The sequence below is a fragment of the Lineus longissimus genome, chromosome 8 (genome assembly GCF_910592395.1).
Source record: "Lineus longissimus chromosome 8, tnLinLong1.2, whole genome shotgun sequence".
NCBI classification, from domain to species: Eukaryota; Metazoa; Nemertea; class Pilidiophora; order Heteronemertea; family Lineidae; genus Lineus; species Lineus longissimus.
The window spans coordinates 16,145,820-16,160,700 of NC_088315.1; the positions used below are offsets into that span (position 1 = coordinate 16,145,820).

The 14,881-nt window shown below is 39.5% G+C and overlaps 2 protein-coding genes across 11 annotated transcripts in view; one reads left to right on the plus strand and one right to left on the minus strand.

Moving 5' to 3' along the window:
- Positions 1–14,881, minus strand: part of LOC135491955 (twitchin-like) — a 192,226-nt gene that overhangs the window by 58,250 nt on the left and 119,095 nt on the right. For 9 of the 10 annotated variants that reach the window (XM_064777946.1, XM_064777939.1, XM_064777941.1 and 6 more), the window contains 2 exons: positions 13,602–13,741; positions 7,426–7,467 (listed from right to left, as the gene is read on the minus strand). In XM_064777946.1, coding sequence (XP_064634016.1) covers positions 7,426–7,467; positions 13,602–13,741 — 182 coding nt within the window. The remainder of the gene's footprint in view (positions 1–7,425; positions 7,468–13,601; positions 13,742–14,881) is intronic. The other variant, XM_064777940.1, reaches the window with a different exon arrangement.
- Positions 2,383–13,608, plus strand: LOC135491957 (uncharacterized). Its single transcript, XM_064777949.1, has 2 exons — positions 2,383–2,556; positions 8,056–13,608. Exon 2 carries the CDS (start codon positions 8,069–8,071, stop codon positions 12,431–12,433), a length of 4,365 nt encoding a protein of 1,454 aa, XP_064634019.1. The 5' UTR covers positions 2,383–2,556; positions 8,056–8,068; the 3' UTR covers positions 12,434–13,608.

Here is a 14,881-nt window from a genome sequence, read left to right on the forward strand (position 1 = left end):
TGCTTCAGGTGGCATATTGCTATTTACATAGTTGTTTACTTCAACATTTCAGCCCAAAACTGTACTGGGCCATGGTGATTCAAAATAAATTTCTTTTTACCACACTGATTTTTCTTAGTGGATAAACAATGCCACAGGAAAGTTTGATTCAATTGGATTGATGCAGATAAGTTAAAGTACCTTTGGTGCCTCGTCCTTCTGTGAAGAGCGTGAAATAAAATAGCAAGAGAGTTAAGAATCATTGCATAAAGACCTTTAGAAATTATGTTGTATGTTTTAGAGGTATTGTCATACTTCAGAAGAATCATTAATTGGTTCTTAATTTAAAGCGAATCATTTACAAGAACAAGGGTTTATTTATCAATGGAGAAGATCTCGCTGGTAATACTTGTATTGAAGTGAGAACATGTTGAAATTTCAATATGAGATACTAGCTTAGATCGCAATTGATGAGAAATTGATGAGAAATTGAACCACTCAACTTGATTCACGATATGAGACTTTTAAATGTGTTAATCCACGACCCATAGGCTTCCCCAGGTCTTTAAAAATTACATTTCATAACTTTTTATGCACTTATATGAATTTCTACGCGCGAACTGAATTCTTTGTTCAGATTAAAACTACAAATTTCTGAATATTATATTTTGAAGTCTCTAGATTCTCAATAGTCTTTTTTTATATGGTCTCAAGACTTCTTTTTCTGCCCTGAACCGTAAGGACATCTTAATAGCCATCAAACCATATATAAGACGACTATTTTCTATAGTATGTTCATGTATAGCCACTGAATTACCTTCTTTTTCAAATCAGATGGTTTGGCTAACTTCTTTTCCTAAAATGAAGATCGGCAAAAGTTGAGCAGATTACTTTAGTTTCTTTATGAAATGGCAATTCAAGAGTGTACCAATGTGTAGGTCTTCTAACAATTACTGATTCAAATACTGCTGAAATCCATAGTATTCTTTCAGACAAATTAGTGGAACCCTTATATAAGTTATCTTGTCTGTGGGTCAATAACGTATCTTAAATATTGAATGAGGTTCGAGAAAATATATATATTTAATATGATTATTGAAATGGATTTTTATTTCAAACAATTAAATTTTGTCAAAACGCGTTAAACTTGAAATGATTACAGAACATAACAGATCATTTTTGTTCTAGAAAATGTTCAAATAGCCGTCTGTTACCTCCTCCTTCTTCTTCTTCTTGGCTAGAGCCTTCTCATCCTAAAAACAAATGCAGAGCAATATCTATAAGTGCCAACAAAGGCAGAGCAACCAGAGGCGGATCAACAAGCCAGAAAACCCGGGGGGGGGGGCTTGCACTGAATTCTTCATAGTAAAATTTCTGGTGTGTTCCAAAATTATGGTTAATTTCAAAGATTTTCATGATAAAGAGGGGGTGGCGTGGGTCTGGTGCCCCTTGGTGCCCTGTTGCCACGTCTGGCAACATCTAGGTGCCAACAAAGGCCTATCATCATCTACATTATAAGTCTCAATAAAGGCACATAAAAATCCATGATAAGTTTCATTTAGGCATGGGGGATTTTCGGGACAGAAAGGGGGCTGTGACATCACAAGGCACACCCAGTGACACTTCTATTTCGAGGGCATCAGTTTTCCAGCTCACCGGGTGACACTTCTTTTTCAAGGGGTGACACTTTTATTTCAGAGGCATCAAACATCACATCTTCAATTTAAACATCTTTGAACAGCAGGCTAAGCACTGTTTTTTTAGATATACCATCTGATGCACCTTAGAAATTGAGTGAATCAGATCTCGTTCAATGCTTTATAGTGCAACGACTTTTTATTTAGCCAAGTTCACTCTTTTTACATGTTTTACATTGTTTTAGGACACCATGATCAGTTTTCAGGGGAAATATTCTGCAAGTACACTAAGAAATCATAAACCTAAATGCACTTATCATGCTTATCATTATATTCTTCTCAGCTTATTGTGAAGTTTGGATGATGAATTGATTAAACCACAATGGTGTACCGCAAGCTTTCAGGCCTACTGAAAAGATTTCTAATACAACTTTGCCACTACTCTGCTGTCATCTCATCAGATCTTGACATAAGTGCTCAAACGTTTTTATATATTGTAATGTTTACCAACACACTAGTTATTTAGGTCATGTTGAGATGACACTGAACTGATAAATAGCTCTCTCAAAGCCATTACAGTCGACACAGAAAATGAAAGTTGTGCTTTTCTTTTGGTGAAAATATCATTTGGTTCACAAAAGCAGATGTCACATTGCATGTATAACAGGTCCTCATACAATTAAATTCACGATACTTTGTCAATGTGATATGATTCGCTTTCCACGTCGATAAGGTGTTGACCGCCATTCTGTGACTGCCTAGCACCCATGGAGTGTCAAAAGCGTTCATAAACAAGTAGGCCTGCATTTTGCAAAAGTAAATAAATGGCCTTACGGAAAATATCCGAGTCAAGATGGTTGTCTCTTTTTGGAATAACTTCATGCAATAATTGGCTAACTAATTAGGATTGTGCGAAGAGCTCCCTACTTCCAAAGTCAAGGTATGTATATGAACAGGATAAAATGATATTTTAAGTATTTTCTCTATCCCTGTACTAAAGCTCCATAAAGTTAATTAACTTGATTCTCATAAGTGCCTGCTTCGGTTTTTGGTGCCAAGTCAATATAGTTAAATAAACCTGCCACATCCTAGGAAAAAAACAATTCCTTGGGCTATCTTCTAAGTCTTTATCATCTTTCTATCACTGTTAGTGAAAAGTTTTTCCGAACATTTTGATCATGCAAAGATAATATGTTGATTTTCCTAAAAATGTTGGAAGCAGTTAATATTCTGAAATATTATTCTGAAATATTGATTGCCCAATTCGGCCGTCTGACTGTTGGAAATCAAGTTTGTAGCCTAACGCATTAATTTCTTCGAATGAACATGTGATTTAAGCCCAGAGGGGGGCCAATCTCAATTACAAGTATAAAGCATCCTTGAACCTTGAGTTTTCGATAGACCCCCTCCAACACGTACACCCTCTCTTGCCAGGGTTTTCCACATGATTTTTTTCAAGTTAGGGTGATACCCTTAATATTCAAGAAGTTTTGCCAGTGTGCAACACAAGGTAAGGTGGCCAGCAATTTAAGGTATGGCCCTATAGAATCATTACAACATCTAGAGGAAGGTATAGGGTGGCTGCCTCCAAGGTATAGGGTGGTGAGGTGCCAAGGTATAGGGTGGGCCACCCTGACAAATGGCCTTGTGGAGAATACTGTATTGCTGGTGTGTATTTGCATACAGACCTCCTAATACTTGTTTTTATGTACCTCCTGCAACTTTAGTTTGGGGAAATAGGACTGGTTTTTATCATTTGAGTAACTGAGAGTTGAGGGACGTGGTGGGTATCTTGTAAAGTGAGTCCCTGGGCTTATTGCAGGGCTTGATTTGGTGTATGGGTCTTTTTGAACTGCACGGGATATGTTTTGCCAACCAATGAAACACCACCTGTTGTGCATTTTTTGGGACAAGGATGCTGTACGCATATTGCGAGTGACCTTCCTGGAAGTGAAGGGTGAAACACTCTTTGATTGTAGGTCCTGCAAAGAAGGAGAACCGGTTAAATATGAATAACTTTGGATGAGGACAAAAGTAGCGCATGCTTCTTCGTCATCTCACTGCAAACATTTACTGCAAACTGTGAAAGGTTTGTTGAGCTAAAAGTTGGCGAATTAGCTCTTTTAACTGGCGATAGGCTTAATATCGCAATTTCTGCTGAAATCAATGTTTAATGCATTTCAGGTAGTTTTTCTTTGCCTTCTTGTGTATATAATTGGCAGTGCATACGCAAAAATCTCGAAAATACAATGCTTATACAAACATTTCATGGTTCACAACTGCAGTCAACAAAGCAACGCAATATACAAGGTTGGTCAAAAGAAAAAACAAAATAGTTAATTTCCAACTGTTATCAAGTAAAACAGTTGAAATAAAAAAGGAGAAAATATTTTATAATTATGGCGGTCCTTCTGGTTATCATGAATTATCTTTGTTGGCACTTCACTTCATGTCGATGGGACACGGTGGAAGTATTCATAAGTGGAAGGAGTACCATTACTTCATGTAGGGGACGCGTAACTTGGGATGAAAAACCTGTTTTGTAAAAACACAAGATGTTGGATGATAAAATCATGACCTCATTTTAAACAGTTACAACATGTACAAATGCATATGAAACTTTTTGGGTGTCCCACACCACAATGTGGTTGGAACAACAAGGGAGAGGCGTAAATACATACATGTAGTTGGTAAATTGTAAAATGTGAGAAAGAAATTTGATAAACCAGGATGGACATGTTCACTGGAGAATATCTCTGATCAATGGTAGGACACATTTTTAACTCTGAATGGTTTCTCAAACGTTTTTCTGATTTATCTGACAAAAACCTGACATTACCCGACCATTCAGAATTTTCTAAACTGTTGAAATATACTATGACCAATTAACCTTCATCAGTCTGGGAAATTGTTACACGGAGTTAGTTTGTTGTCGGATAGATCAGGAAAAAGTTAACAAGTCAGAAAAGGTGTCCTGCTAGTGTCTGATGGGCAAAAATGATAAAACTTGACTTATCAAATGATCGAACATTCAAAACAATGTGGACCATTTTGGGGTGATAGAAATTGACTTACCACAGGAACCTGCATTTGCAAGTAAAAACATCATACTTCATTAAAGTAAACCTATACTTAAAGTTCGATTCATCCCACTGAAATCCTGAAGCAACATTGATACATGTACAGTAGCTTACATAAGAAAACAATAAAAGCAGTGTCCAAATCAGTTTGGAAAACACCAGAATCTGACTACGTAGTGGAATTTAGCTACTTCTGTGTTTGACCCTGCTGACAACAGTCCAAGTCACAAGTGACAAATGAGACACCCTTCTATTTCTCAATATCCCAGTCTTAGTTCTCTTCTGAATTTTGAAGGTTGAAAAAACATCCTGCAGTATATTTTGTAAATACCGGAACTCCCTGTGCATTCAATGCACATGTCTTTCATGTACATTGTCACAGTTTGGACCAACAAGCATCATCTCATCAAAGAATTTTTAAGAATATATATGCGCACACTATCAACATTGTATATCACCGCCAAAACTTAACCAATAATATCGAATACAACTTTTGAGATTTCAACATGTGATGTGATTTTGGCCACTTGTGAAAAGCACTATGCAGTCAAATTCGACTATATCCAGGAAAAAAATGCTGAATTTCACTACATAACTGAATTCTGATGTTTGCTAAACTGAAATAATACAGTGAGTGGCACTGGGCAAATACCAGTCGAAATGGTAATAATTGCATTTCGAAGGTGTGACCTAAAAAGAAACCGTGCAGGCAGAGAATGATTATAATATGTGTTTGAAGTGAACTTAGCATTGGTTTGGACGTGTGCTTTAAAGCAGATGTGAGTGTACATTAAGTTGATTAATTTGAGCCTTAGCTAAGCTACATGTATTGAGGCTGTCATGCTGTGGTGCGTGCATGTTGTGCGATAACTGAGAGTGATATGTACAAGTGAAACTAAAACAAAGAAAAGAAAGAATAGGATAGGATATATCTTTAGAGAAAAACTTTGATAGAATATTTAATAGAAATAAAGATAGAATATAGAAAAGTTTACGAGATATTTTAGATTGAGATATTCAGATAGATATTTGGTTTATTGTGTAAAGAAAGACTTGACATTTGAGAATATGATTTTATACAAAGGCTGCGAAGATGGTTCTGAAGTTGAAAGCCAGAGACAAGATTAGAAGTTGCAGACCCAAGATATTAGAACACAGTTTGACCATGCCACGTAGCATGCCTACTTGTAAATATGATTTTCATGTTATGCTGCAGCAAGTGCTTCAACTCGTACAAATACATTTGACATGGCGACACAAAAAGCAAGACCGCTACAAAATACGAACATCAATTCAAATAATACATGAAATTCCTATTACATCCTAAGTTTCAAACTATGGACAACCTGTAGCAGGTGTTTTGATATTTGAAAGAGTTCGTGCAAGAACTTGGTATATGCATTCGTTTAACTTTTGTAAAGTCGTACCAGATCACACAACATTCTGCTGAATAAAGCGTCCAATTCTTAAAGCATTATACTTTACGACTTCTTGCACATCATGTTACAGGCTTTTTTCAAACATTTTCAAAATTTAAGAACTTTAACAGCAGGTTGAGCAATGATTGTGATTCTAGTCAACAGAGGGCAGGCTGATGAACAAGATGGTACCAAATTCTCAATTTCACCAAAAGTAGCTTGCATGCACCCTTTTACTTGTACATTTATTCAGTTGTGAGTTGTCCCTCCACAGCTGATACAAAGGATGCTCACATCGATTTCAGAGTTTTTTGCATTTTAACACCTTGTTAGGGCAGATAGGAGGTATTTTTAACATCCTAATACAGACTTTAAAAAAACATTGTATGTCACGTACGCTGTACATCACAACAGAGAAGTTTTAGTGTCACAATACAGAATGAACACTACTACATTTTTCATCTAACACCTCAAGCAAGTTTTTTGCCATTAATTAGGTGCGATATCATTGGGATAGATATGAGAAAAACATGTACGGTTGTTTTGCCCTTTCTTGATAATAATGCCAATATCCCATGCCAGAAAAGTTCCCCGTTGTGCCCAAGTGTGTCAAAATGCCTCTGCATATTATTTGAATGAACTGTGCGAGTTTCACTGTAACTAGAACCAAGATGTAAACACTGCCAATGATCGACCATTGGTTTGGCTCTTGTCAATGTGAAAAACCTTCCCTCAATGCTCAAAGACAAGCTAGACACAAGAGCACCTACAGAGGACTGACCTATCTAGAGATGGATTATGCACAGGCCTAACAAAGTCCCTAAAAGACATATCATCATGACATGCCTGTATGGCTTTGAGCAAAAAAACTCTTGGTCTCTAGATTATCACTTGTCAGTAATTTTCGAATTGATTATTGCATAAAGTTTCTTCTGATTAGCAATTTCCTTTAATAGCTGGTATTGTCGGAGGAGTGCAGCCGTGAGTAAGAAAGGGGCGCTAAAACAAGTCGAGTTTATTAAGCGCTGGCCCAGCTGTACGACTCGTACAACCCCCTAATTTGCTTCGACAATATTTTAGGATTAGAAAAAACTGCGAAAAAACTTTGTGACAAATGACATTTAAAGACATTTCATTGCAATATCAAGCAACAGGCTAAAGACAGCACAGTACGCCTTGTAACGACTTTAAACATACAATACGTACATATGTTGTGCAGTTAACAGAGATCAGAGCGGACATGTCACCTGGACAGACTATACAGACACATACATTTAAGCTGTATATGCAGCAATTGGAACGCTTACTTACACCGTCAGTAGTTCGGTCCATAATGGACTGGAGGCAGAGGGGCTGAGGAAAATCAAGGTCAAATAAAGTAACGAAAGGTCATACATAAAATGTTTGCCCTTTTAGAAAATTACTTACATTACAAGGCAACGATAGAAGGGTTTAGTTTTAAACAATTTAGAAATCAAACAACACAATTGTCCTGCTTAGATACTGTAGTAAATTTTGTCACATTTTATAAAAGCTGTCAAAGTTTTTTTACCAAACAGTATTTTTTCAGCCAACAATGATAACCACATGTGACATGATACCATGTCACTACCATCTCAAAATTTATTATTATATTAGGGATGCCAGCACCATGGCAGACACACCTAGCATACAGCATACTACCAGATTACCCACAGGATGCCAGTCATTAAGATCACAAAATGTTGTTTATATTTACAGGGATAACAGCATCATGGCAGAGATACCTAGCAACAAGCAGAGGAATGACAAGATGCCACCAACTATCATAAAAATGTTGTCTATTTTTATACTGATACCAGCATCATGACAGAGGCATCGAGCGTCTAGCAACTGCATTACTACCAGAAGAACCAAAAGACGCGAGTCATTACCATCTCAAAATGTCTAATATATTTTCAGGGATACCAGCACCATGGCAGAGACACCGAGCGTCCAGCAGCTGCTTGACTATCAGACGAACCATCCGAACAAGTTGTTTCCCGATAGATCAGAATCACCGCAGAAAACCAAGGTCACACCAAGGTCAAAGCAACTACGGTACTTCCAGAAGCAAAATCCGGGTAAGCTGTTCCCAGGACCATCTGCCACACCTGACACTTCAGCTGAGACGCCGACTAAGCGGTTATTGTATTACCAGAGAGAAAATCCCAACAAGTTGTTTGCCGGCCCAACTGATTCCTCAGTTCAACTTGCAGAACATGCACGAGAAGGACCAATATCGAATCGCACGCAACTTCCAAGTAAGAGTTCAGAAGCCCCTTTGACAGTACGTCAATCATTGGATGAACTTATCATCAAACCAGTCCTAACCCCAGCAAAGTCCCCAGGGAGCAAGGACCGAGACTTGTTTAAGAAAACTGGTATCAAATTGAAGCCACAGCAAATTCCCATCTGGTCGCCCTCGAAACCTGACTCCATCCTCCTCTACAAGCCATCGAGAGGAGATGACTTGGAGAAACTCAAGAGGGTGGCTGATGATGCCATTGGCAAATGGTATCCAGGCAATTCTCAAATATCAGCAATCACTACAACCGATAGACATCCTAAGCCTTTAACGGAATGGAAGGAGGATGACCCGCATGGGTTATCAGTCCTGTTCATACCAAAAGGTGCTCTGGATCTGAAGGTCGAGGTGCAACATCACAACCGCTACTTGGATATAGATTTGAAATGGATGATACCAATCAAAGCCACGCAATCAATGAAGGTGTCACAATTGAAACAGGAGATCGAAAAGATAGAGGGTTTCCCTGTAAAGCAACAGGACCTTCTATTCAAGGATCGTTGCCTACAAAACAAGGAACGGTTATACACCTACCGCTTAAACAACCACGAACCTATTGAGTTGATCCTGCAACCACAGTTTGACTTGAGCATAACTGTTCAGACATTCTGGAAGAAGGATTACACGCTACGGCTCGATAGGTGTGTCAGAGTGAAGGAAGTCATAGGTGCTACATTGTGGGAGTTGTTCATGGACAAAGGAAGCAAACAGACAGTGTTTTTGGTTAAGTCATTAGTCCGTCAGAACATCCTTTGTTTGGATTACCAAGGCTGCATTTTGCCAAACTTGAATGGTCTCATGTTGCACAAAGTGCAGAATGGGAGCTTCTTGAACCTCTGGCCAGTGAACAGAGACTCCAATGTCATGTCTCAACTTGTTGAACTCAAAATGGATTACGAGGGCCGGCATGAGTTTCAGGTGCCTGTGGCGCCATCAGATACCTGGGTGGTTGTTGCCATGAAAGCGTTCAAGGTCACTAGAATTCCCATCGATATGATGAAACTCATCACCAAGAAGGGTCCAGTCGACCTTAATGCATCCGTCGGATTCACACAGACTAACAAACACCATGTGACTATTGTAGTTAATGAACAGTTCGATAGGTGGAGCTATCAGTACCACCAAGTGAAAATCTGCTATCGAGGAATAAAGAGACACCTGCATTTCAATGTGTTAGACACTGTTGCAGATATCAAGCATTGTTTAGCATGCACAGGGTTTCATCAGGCCAAGTATTACACATTCTTTGTTGGTCAGATTCCCCTAAAAGAAAATACAGTCATCTCAGGACTTGATCTCAAAAAAGGCGATATAATCGAATTAGAGTTGGAGGTTTTCCCATTCTTTGTTCACCTTCAGGGTAAGGAGTACACCTTGCTGGAGGAGCATCAGCTAACAACCTTAGATAAATTCCAGAAGGGTGTATTTCAACAGATCAACAGGCAGGAGAATATCGAAAATGTCCTCGTTCACTGTGGTCAAATTCTTCGAAACGATTCAACATCACTTTTTACGACAACCATAGGGGTGAACTCGGTCTTCTTCATTGACATTGAAAGTCAGTGTCACAATTTGGAGTTCAGAAGACCAGATCATAAGAAGTTTTATCTGACTCTACCAAAGCCTGCAAATGGAGAAATAATTTGGGACATCGTGAAGAAATGCAAATATCTGTATGACAACAGTAAGTATGCAGTTGTACTGTTACTTAACTGGTTACTGACGCCACGAGAAAAGGAAGCAAATTGTCTGACAATGTTGCAGGATCCGCATACACGGCCACGCAGGAAAGATCCACTCCAACCGAAGCGAATTGCACAACATATCTGGGAGGAGTTCAAGAAGGATTTATCCAAGTCAAAGCGGCCAAAGGAAAAGCTGAATAGCGATGGCCTTCCAGTTATCCTTGACCCAGATGAGGAGTTGAGGAATAGGAAGCTGAAAGAATGGCCATTCGAGACAGCACAGCCAAGGTGGGTCAAATTCCCTGCTCTGCCCTCGCAGACTGGATCACTCAACGATACGCAGAAAAGGATCCAGGATGAGGAGTATGCCAAGAAGCTGTTTGAACAGCAGAGTAAGAAGAGGAGAAAGGTACACATGTATGATAAATCTCTCCAGGTAGACATGGACAAGGTTGAAGAGCAGGAGGATAGACGTCGTAGGAAGGCAAAGAAAATTAAAGAAGACTCCGGTCTTGGTCAAATGCAACGCCTGTTCACGACAAGAGAAGAGAGGGAGGCATTTGAGCGTGCCCAGCTGGAGGCCCAGGGACTGCTGGAGGAAGAGGAGGAGGAAGAGGAAGGAGACAAGGAGGAGGGAGATGGAGAGGGAGTCGGAGATGGAGAGGCAGAGGGAGAGGCAGTGGCAGAGGCAGAGGCAGAGGAGGGTGAGAAAAGAGAGGAAGAAAAATTTCCCTTAAAAGATGAAGTGGCTGCAACAGAAGATGAAGGTGAAGAGGGTCCAAAAGCATCCGAAAACAATGGTGAAAATGAATCACAACAAAATGGGGCTGAGGGAAATCACCAAGATGGGGCTGAGGAAGAAAAAGCTCAAGTAGATGAGTCCACAGTAGAGGCTCAAGGTGAAGGTCAACGGAAAGCACCCAATGAGAAGGTGGTAAATGTTGAAGATGAAACTCAACGAGAAGAGGCTGGCGGAGAAGGATCACAAACTCATGAAGATGAAGAGACTCCAGAAGAGTCTCCACCAAAAGAGAGGGAGGTTGACGATTTTGGGAGACCGGTACCGACAACAGAGGGAGAACCCGAGCCACGGGTAATGAGGCAACGAGACGCACCTGTTGAGAGGCAACCACCTGCAACGAGTCGCGGACTTGATGAAGAGGACTCGCAGGTTAAACGAGAGGTCGACGAAACTGGCCGACAAGCGCCCACGAGGGATGGAAAACCTGAGGAGAGAAAACCCCAGCAGAAGAGAGTGAGAATTGAGCCACGTAATGAGAGGGGAGAGGGTGTGAAAAGAGACATGCCTGAGGAGGACAATGATGAGGAAGGGCCTGCAGGTGATTTAGACCTTCCGAGGAAGTCGATCAGTGCAGACACTTTACTAGCGATACAAAAGAAGCTACGGAAACGAAGACAGACATTGGGTTTGGTTCTCCATGATTCCGAGTTCAGTGAAGATGTTGGCAAAGAGTATGAACAGAAGGACAAGATGGTTGTCGATCGGAGCCAGGTGACATCGGAAGATGACAGAACATCTTTTGTTAGGATACTCTACCCACGGCGTATCAGAGCAGCTATTTATGAAGAACTCGATGCTGAACCTGCTAAACCAAGAAAAGGAAAAAAGACTAACAAGAAAGTAAAGTTTGTGGATGAAGATGAGAAAAGAGGGTATTGGCGGCCTATCTTGCCGATCGTGAATTACCATGATCATCCAATTTGGGAGTACCGTCCATCCTTTCAGGTACAACTTGAGTTGAAAGAGCAGGCTGCGAATGATTTGGAAAAGCAACAGCACGCTGAGCAGCTACTAAAAGAAGCTCAGGAGAAGAAGGAAAATGCCCGGAAACCGGCAAAGAAAAAAACACCTGTAGCAAAGGAGGACAAAGCAATATATGGTTTGACGACTGAAGAGAAGGAGACGGAGAAGCCACGTACAAGAGGTAGCGATGTGAGCCAACCAGCTAAAAAGACAACACACAAAGAAGAGGAAACCGAAAGTGTGACGGTGAGCTTAGATAAGCCTGGCCGCAGTGATTATAAAAAGCTCAAAGAAAACGAGAAACGACAATGGATGGACATTGAAGAGGTTCCCAAGTATGATCGAAAGAAAGCTCGGGAACGACAACAGCAAAACAAGAGGGAGTCGCAACGTCCGTCAAGGAGTGGAGGGAAGACCACTGCTAATGGAGAGCCAGAGCAAACTGATGATCAACCTCGAAGCGTTGAACCAAATGCGCCAAATGATACGGAGGCAGAGAAGACTGGTGAAAATGATAAGACAAATTCTCAAAGCAAACTTTAAGAGGGCCCCGAAGACCAACATGCAAGGGGTACTGCTAAATAGTCATAATGGCGAAACTTCTTCGTTAAGGGCAAGAGGATAGTTGAGTCCTTAGACACAGTTTTCAAAGGGTGTGCACATGATGCATATCAAACTGGGGTTTTAAAGCTTCAGTCACTGCAGCACAGTATGCAGTGACCTAAAGAAACACTAGACATTTTCGTACATGACTCTAAGGAGACACAGAATATCAATTGTGGTCTCTTTAGAAAAGGCCTACAAAGAGTGTTTTGAATTCTGGTGCTAAGAGGACAACTGAAGTATCTGTGATAACACAATTTATAGTGAGTTGTGGCAAATTTAACATTTTGGGCAAAACTAATATGGTACCGTGTGACGAATCGATATTGATTTTAGTGTGAAGTAACAAAATTTGTGACGTGTCCATATCCAAAATCAACTCAGCTACATCAAAACGAGGTACAATTTGCCGACTAGGAAAAAATAGCAGCCTTGAACGATTTGCACTATTTTTGTGTTTACGTTTCTCAAGAGTGAGAGACTGTTGAAGTGTTTGTTTTGGTGAAATAGGCTAAGCTGATAATATGATTATGTGTGTGATAAAAAAACCAAAGTGGTGAAATTTAGTCCTTTTCTCTCTCAATACTAATACTACACTTGGAGGGGTCTATAATTATTAAACAAATCAAATTTAGGCCTTGTTACTTCTAAAAAAAGTGTAATGAAAAAAAATGTGAAAATTTCTGTCGAATAAAATGAAAAGTGCAGGCAGGTTAATACTGAAAATATCAAGGGATAAATTAATGTGAATCGCCAAATTTCTGCGCCTCTGTATTTTAGCGATTTTCAAAAAATTCTTAAATTTCTGAATTTCCATGATATTTGATATCGCCGATTACCAAATGTGTTATGGTTTCCCAAATCAAATATGCTTTCGGGAATTTATATTTTTGCCAATCCAGGTTATTTTCGCAAAAATTCGGCGGTTAATGGTACATGTATTATGGCACAGAAATGTGAACAATAGTTCTCAGAAAAATGACACTTTCATCAGATATGTTTTAAAAGACACGATGACCTATAACTCCAAGTCGTAAGACTAATTGATGGACCACACTTTAGCATGTGGTGACAGACGCGAATGCAGACGATCTAATCTTCAACTTACCTCAAGTGGTTCGTCGTTCCTAAACCAGTTGACGTGCGCCCTCGGGTCAGACACACTGCACTCCAAGGTCACCTCCTTCTTCTTGACGCATTGTACCTGATCGGGCAGCGCCATGTTGAAGCGGTATTTCTGAGCTTTCTCTGTAATGCAAACAGGAGCGATGTCACTGGCAAATATTCAAAAAAATTATTGAAAATGATTGTAGATGTGATATTTTCCAAACACCAGGGTTGCCTTTAACCCTTAAAGGGACAACTTGGGCGTGGGATTCACCTGATCAGGAGGATAATACCCCTGGTTTCCACCATGCACTGACACTTGTAATACCAAGTAAGTGCTGACGATTATAATGATTTTCACGATTGTTGCAAGGCAGTTTCGTACGGCTTTTATATTTCAGACAGGTATATGGTAACACCCTGTTCTACTGCATTGTTTTTTTAAAGAGTTTTTTAGTTATACTGATTGGAGAAGTCACGGTTCTATTGGAAGCCGTTTTTGTGAGGAAAAACAATCTCATGCTCAAGTTGTCCCTTTAAAGTGTCAAGTGACGTTGGTCTAATTTACATAAAACCGCCAAAACAAAAGCGCAAGTGGTTGCTTTAAACTTTTAAAAGTGAACTCTAATATTATGGTGATTCCATCTTAATAGTCAGGTGACATCTATTTCAGTATGAAGTAATGGGTTTTTAGTTAAATGTTATTCAGCAGAAATTACTTACTGGTTAATGAACTGAAAATAATTTCTTAATTGATACATACTTGTCATGTTGTACCATTAAAGTCACCATTGATTCGACTGTGATAATTGATTTTCAGCACTAATCAGCATTATACCCGAGATATTGAACAAAACACGTTGTAATTACTGTTTCTGATTTTCATTAATAAATACCATTATTTAATATTTTTCTCTTATACATTTTTCACAACTGAACCGGCTTACTTCAAATACCCAACGGCAAAAGAAAACAGGAAGTATATTGACATAGAAAGGTTCCTTTTAAGCTTGAAAAATTAAAGCTCTTTCACAAAACAGGGCGCATTCTGAAAAAAATTCCAACCAGACATAATTTTTGAAGCTTTCCAAGCCATATTTTTGCTGTGACATGGTCTTAATGGTCTTATCCTCATAGACATGATCTACATGTATAGGTGAGAGTGACTGTGCTCGAGAAATATGGAAAAATGTCATAGATACACTCTTCCAGGCAGAACTACAGCAATTTATATGATCCTTTGAATTTTAAAATGGCGCTTTTGCTTTTTGAAGAGCAAAG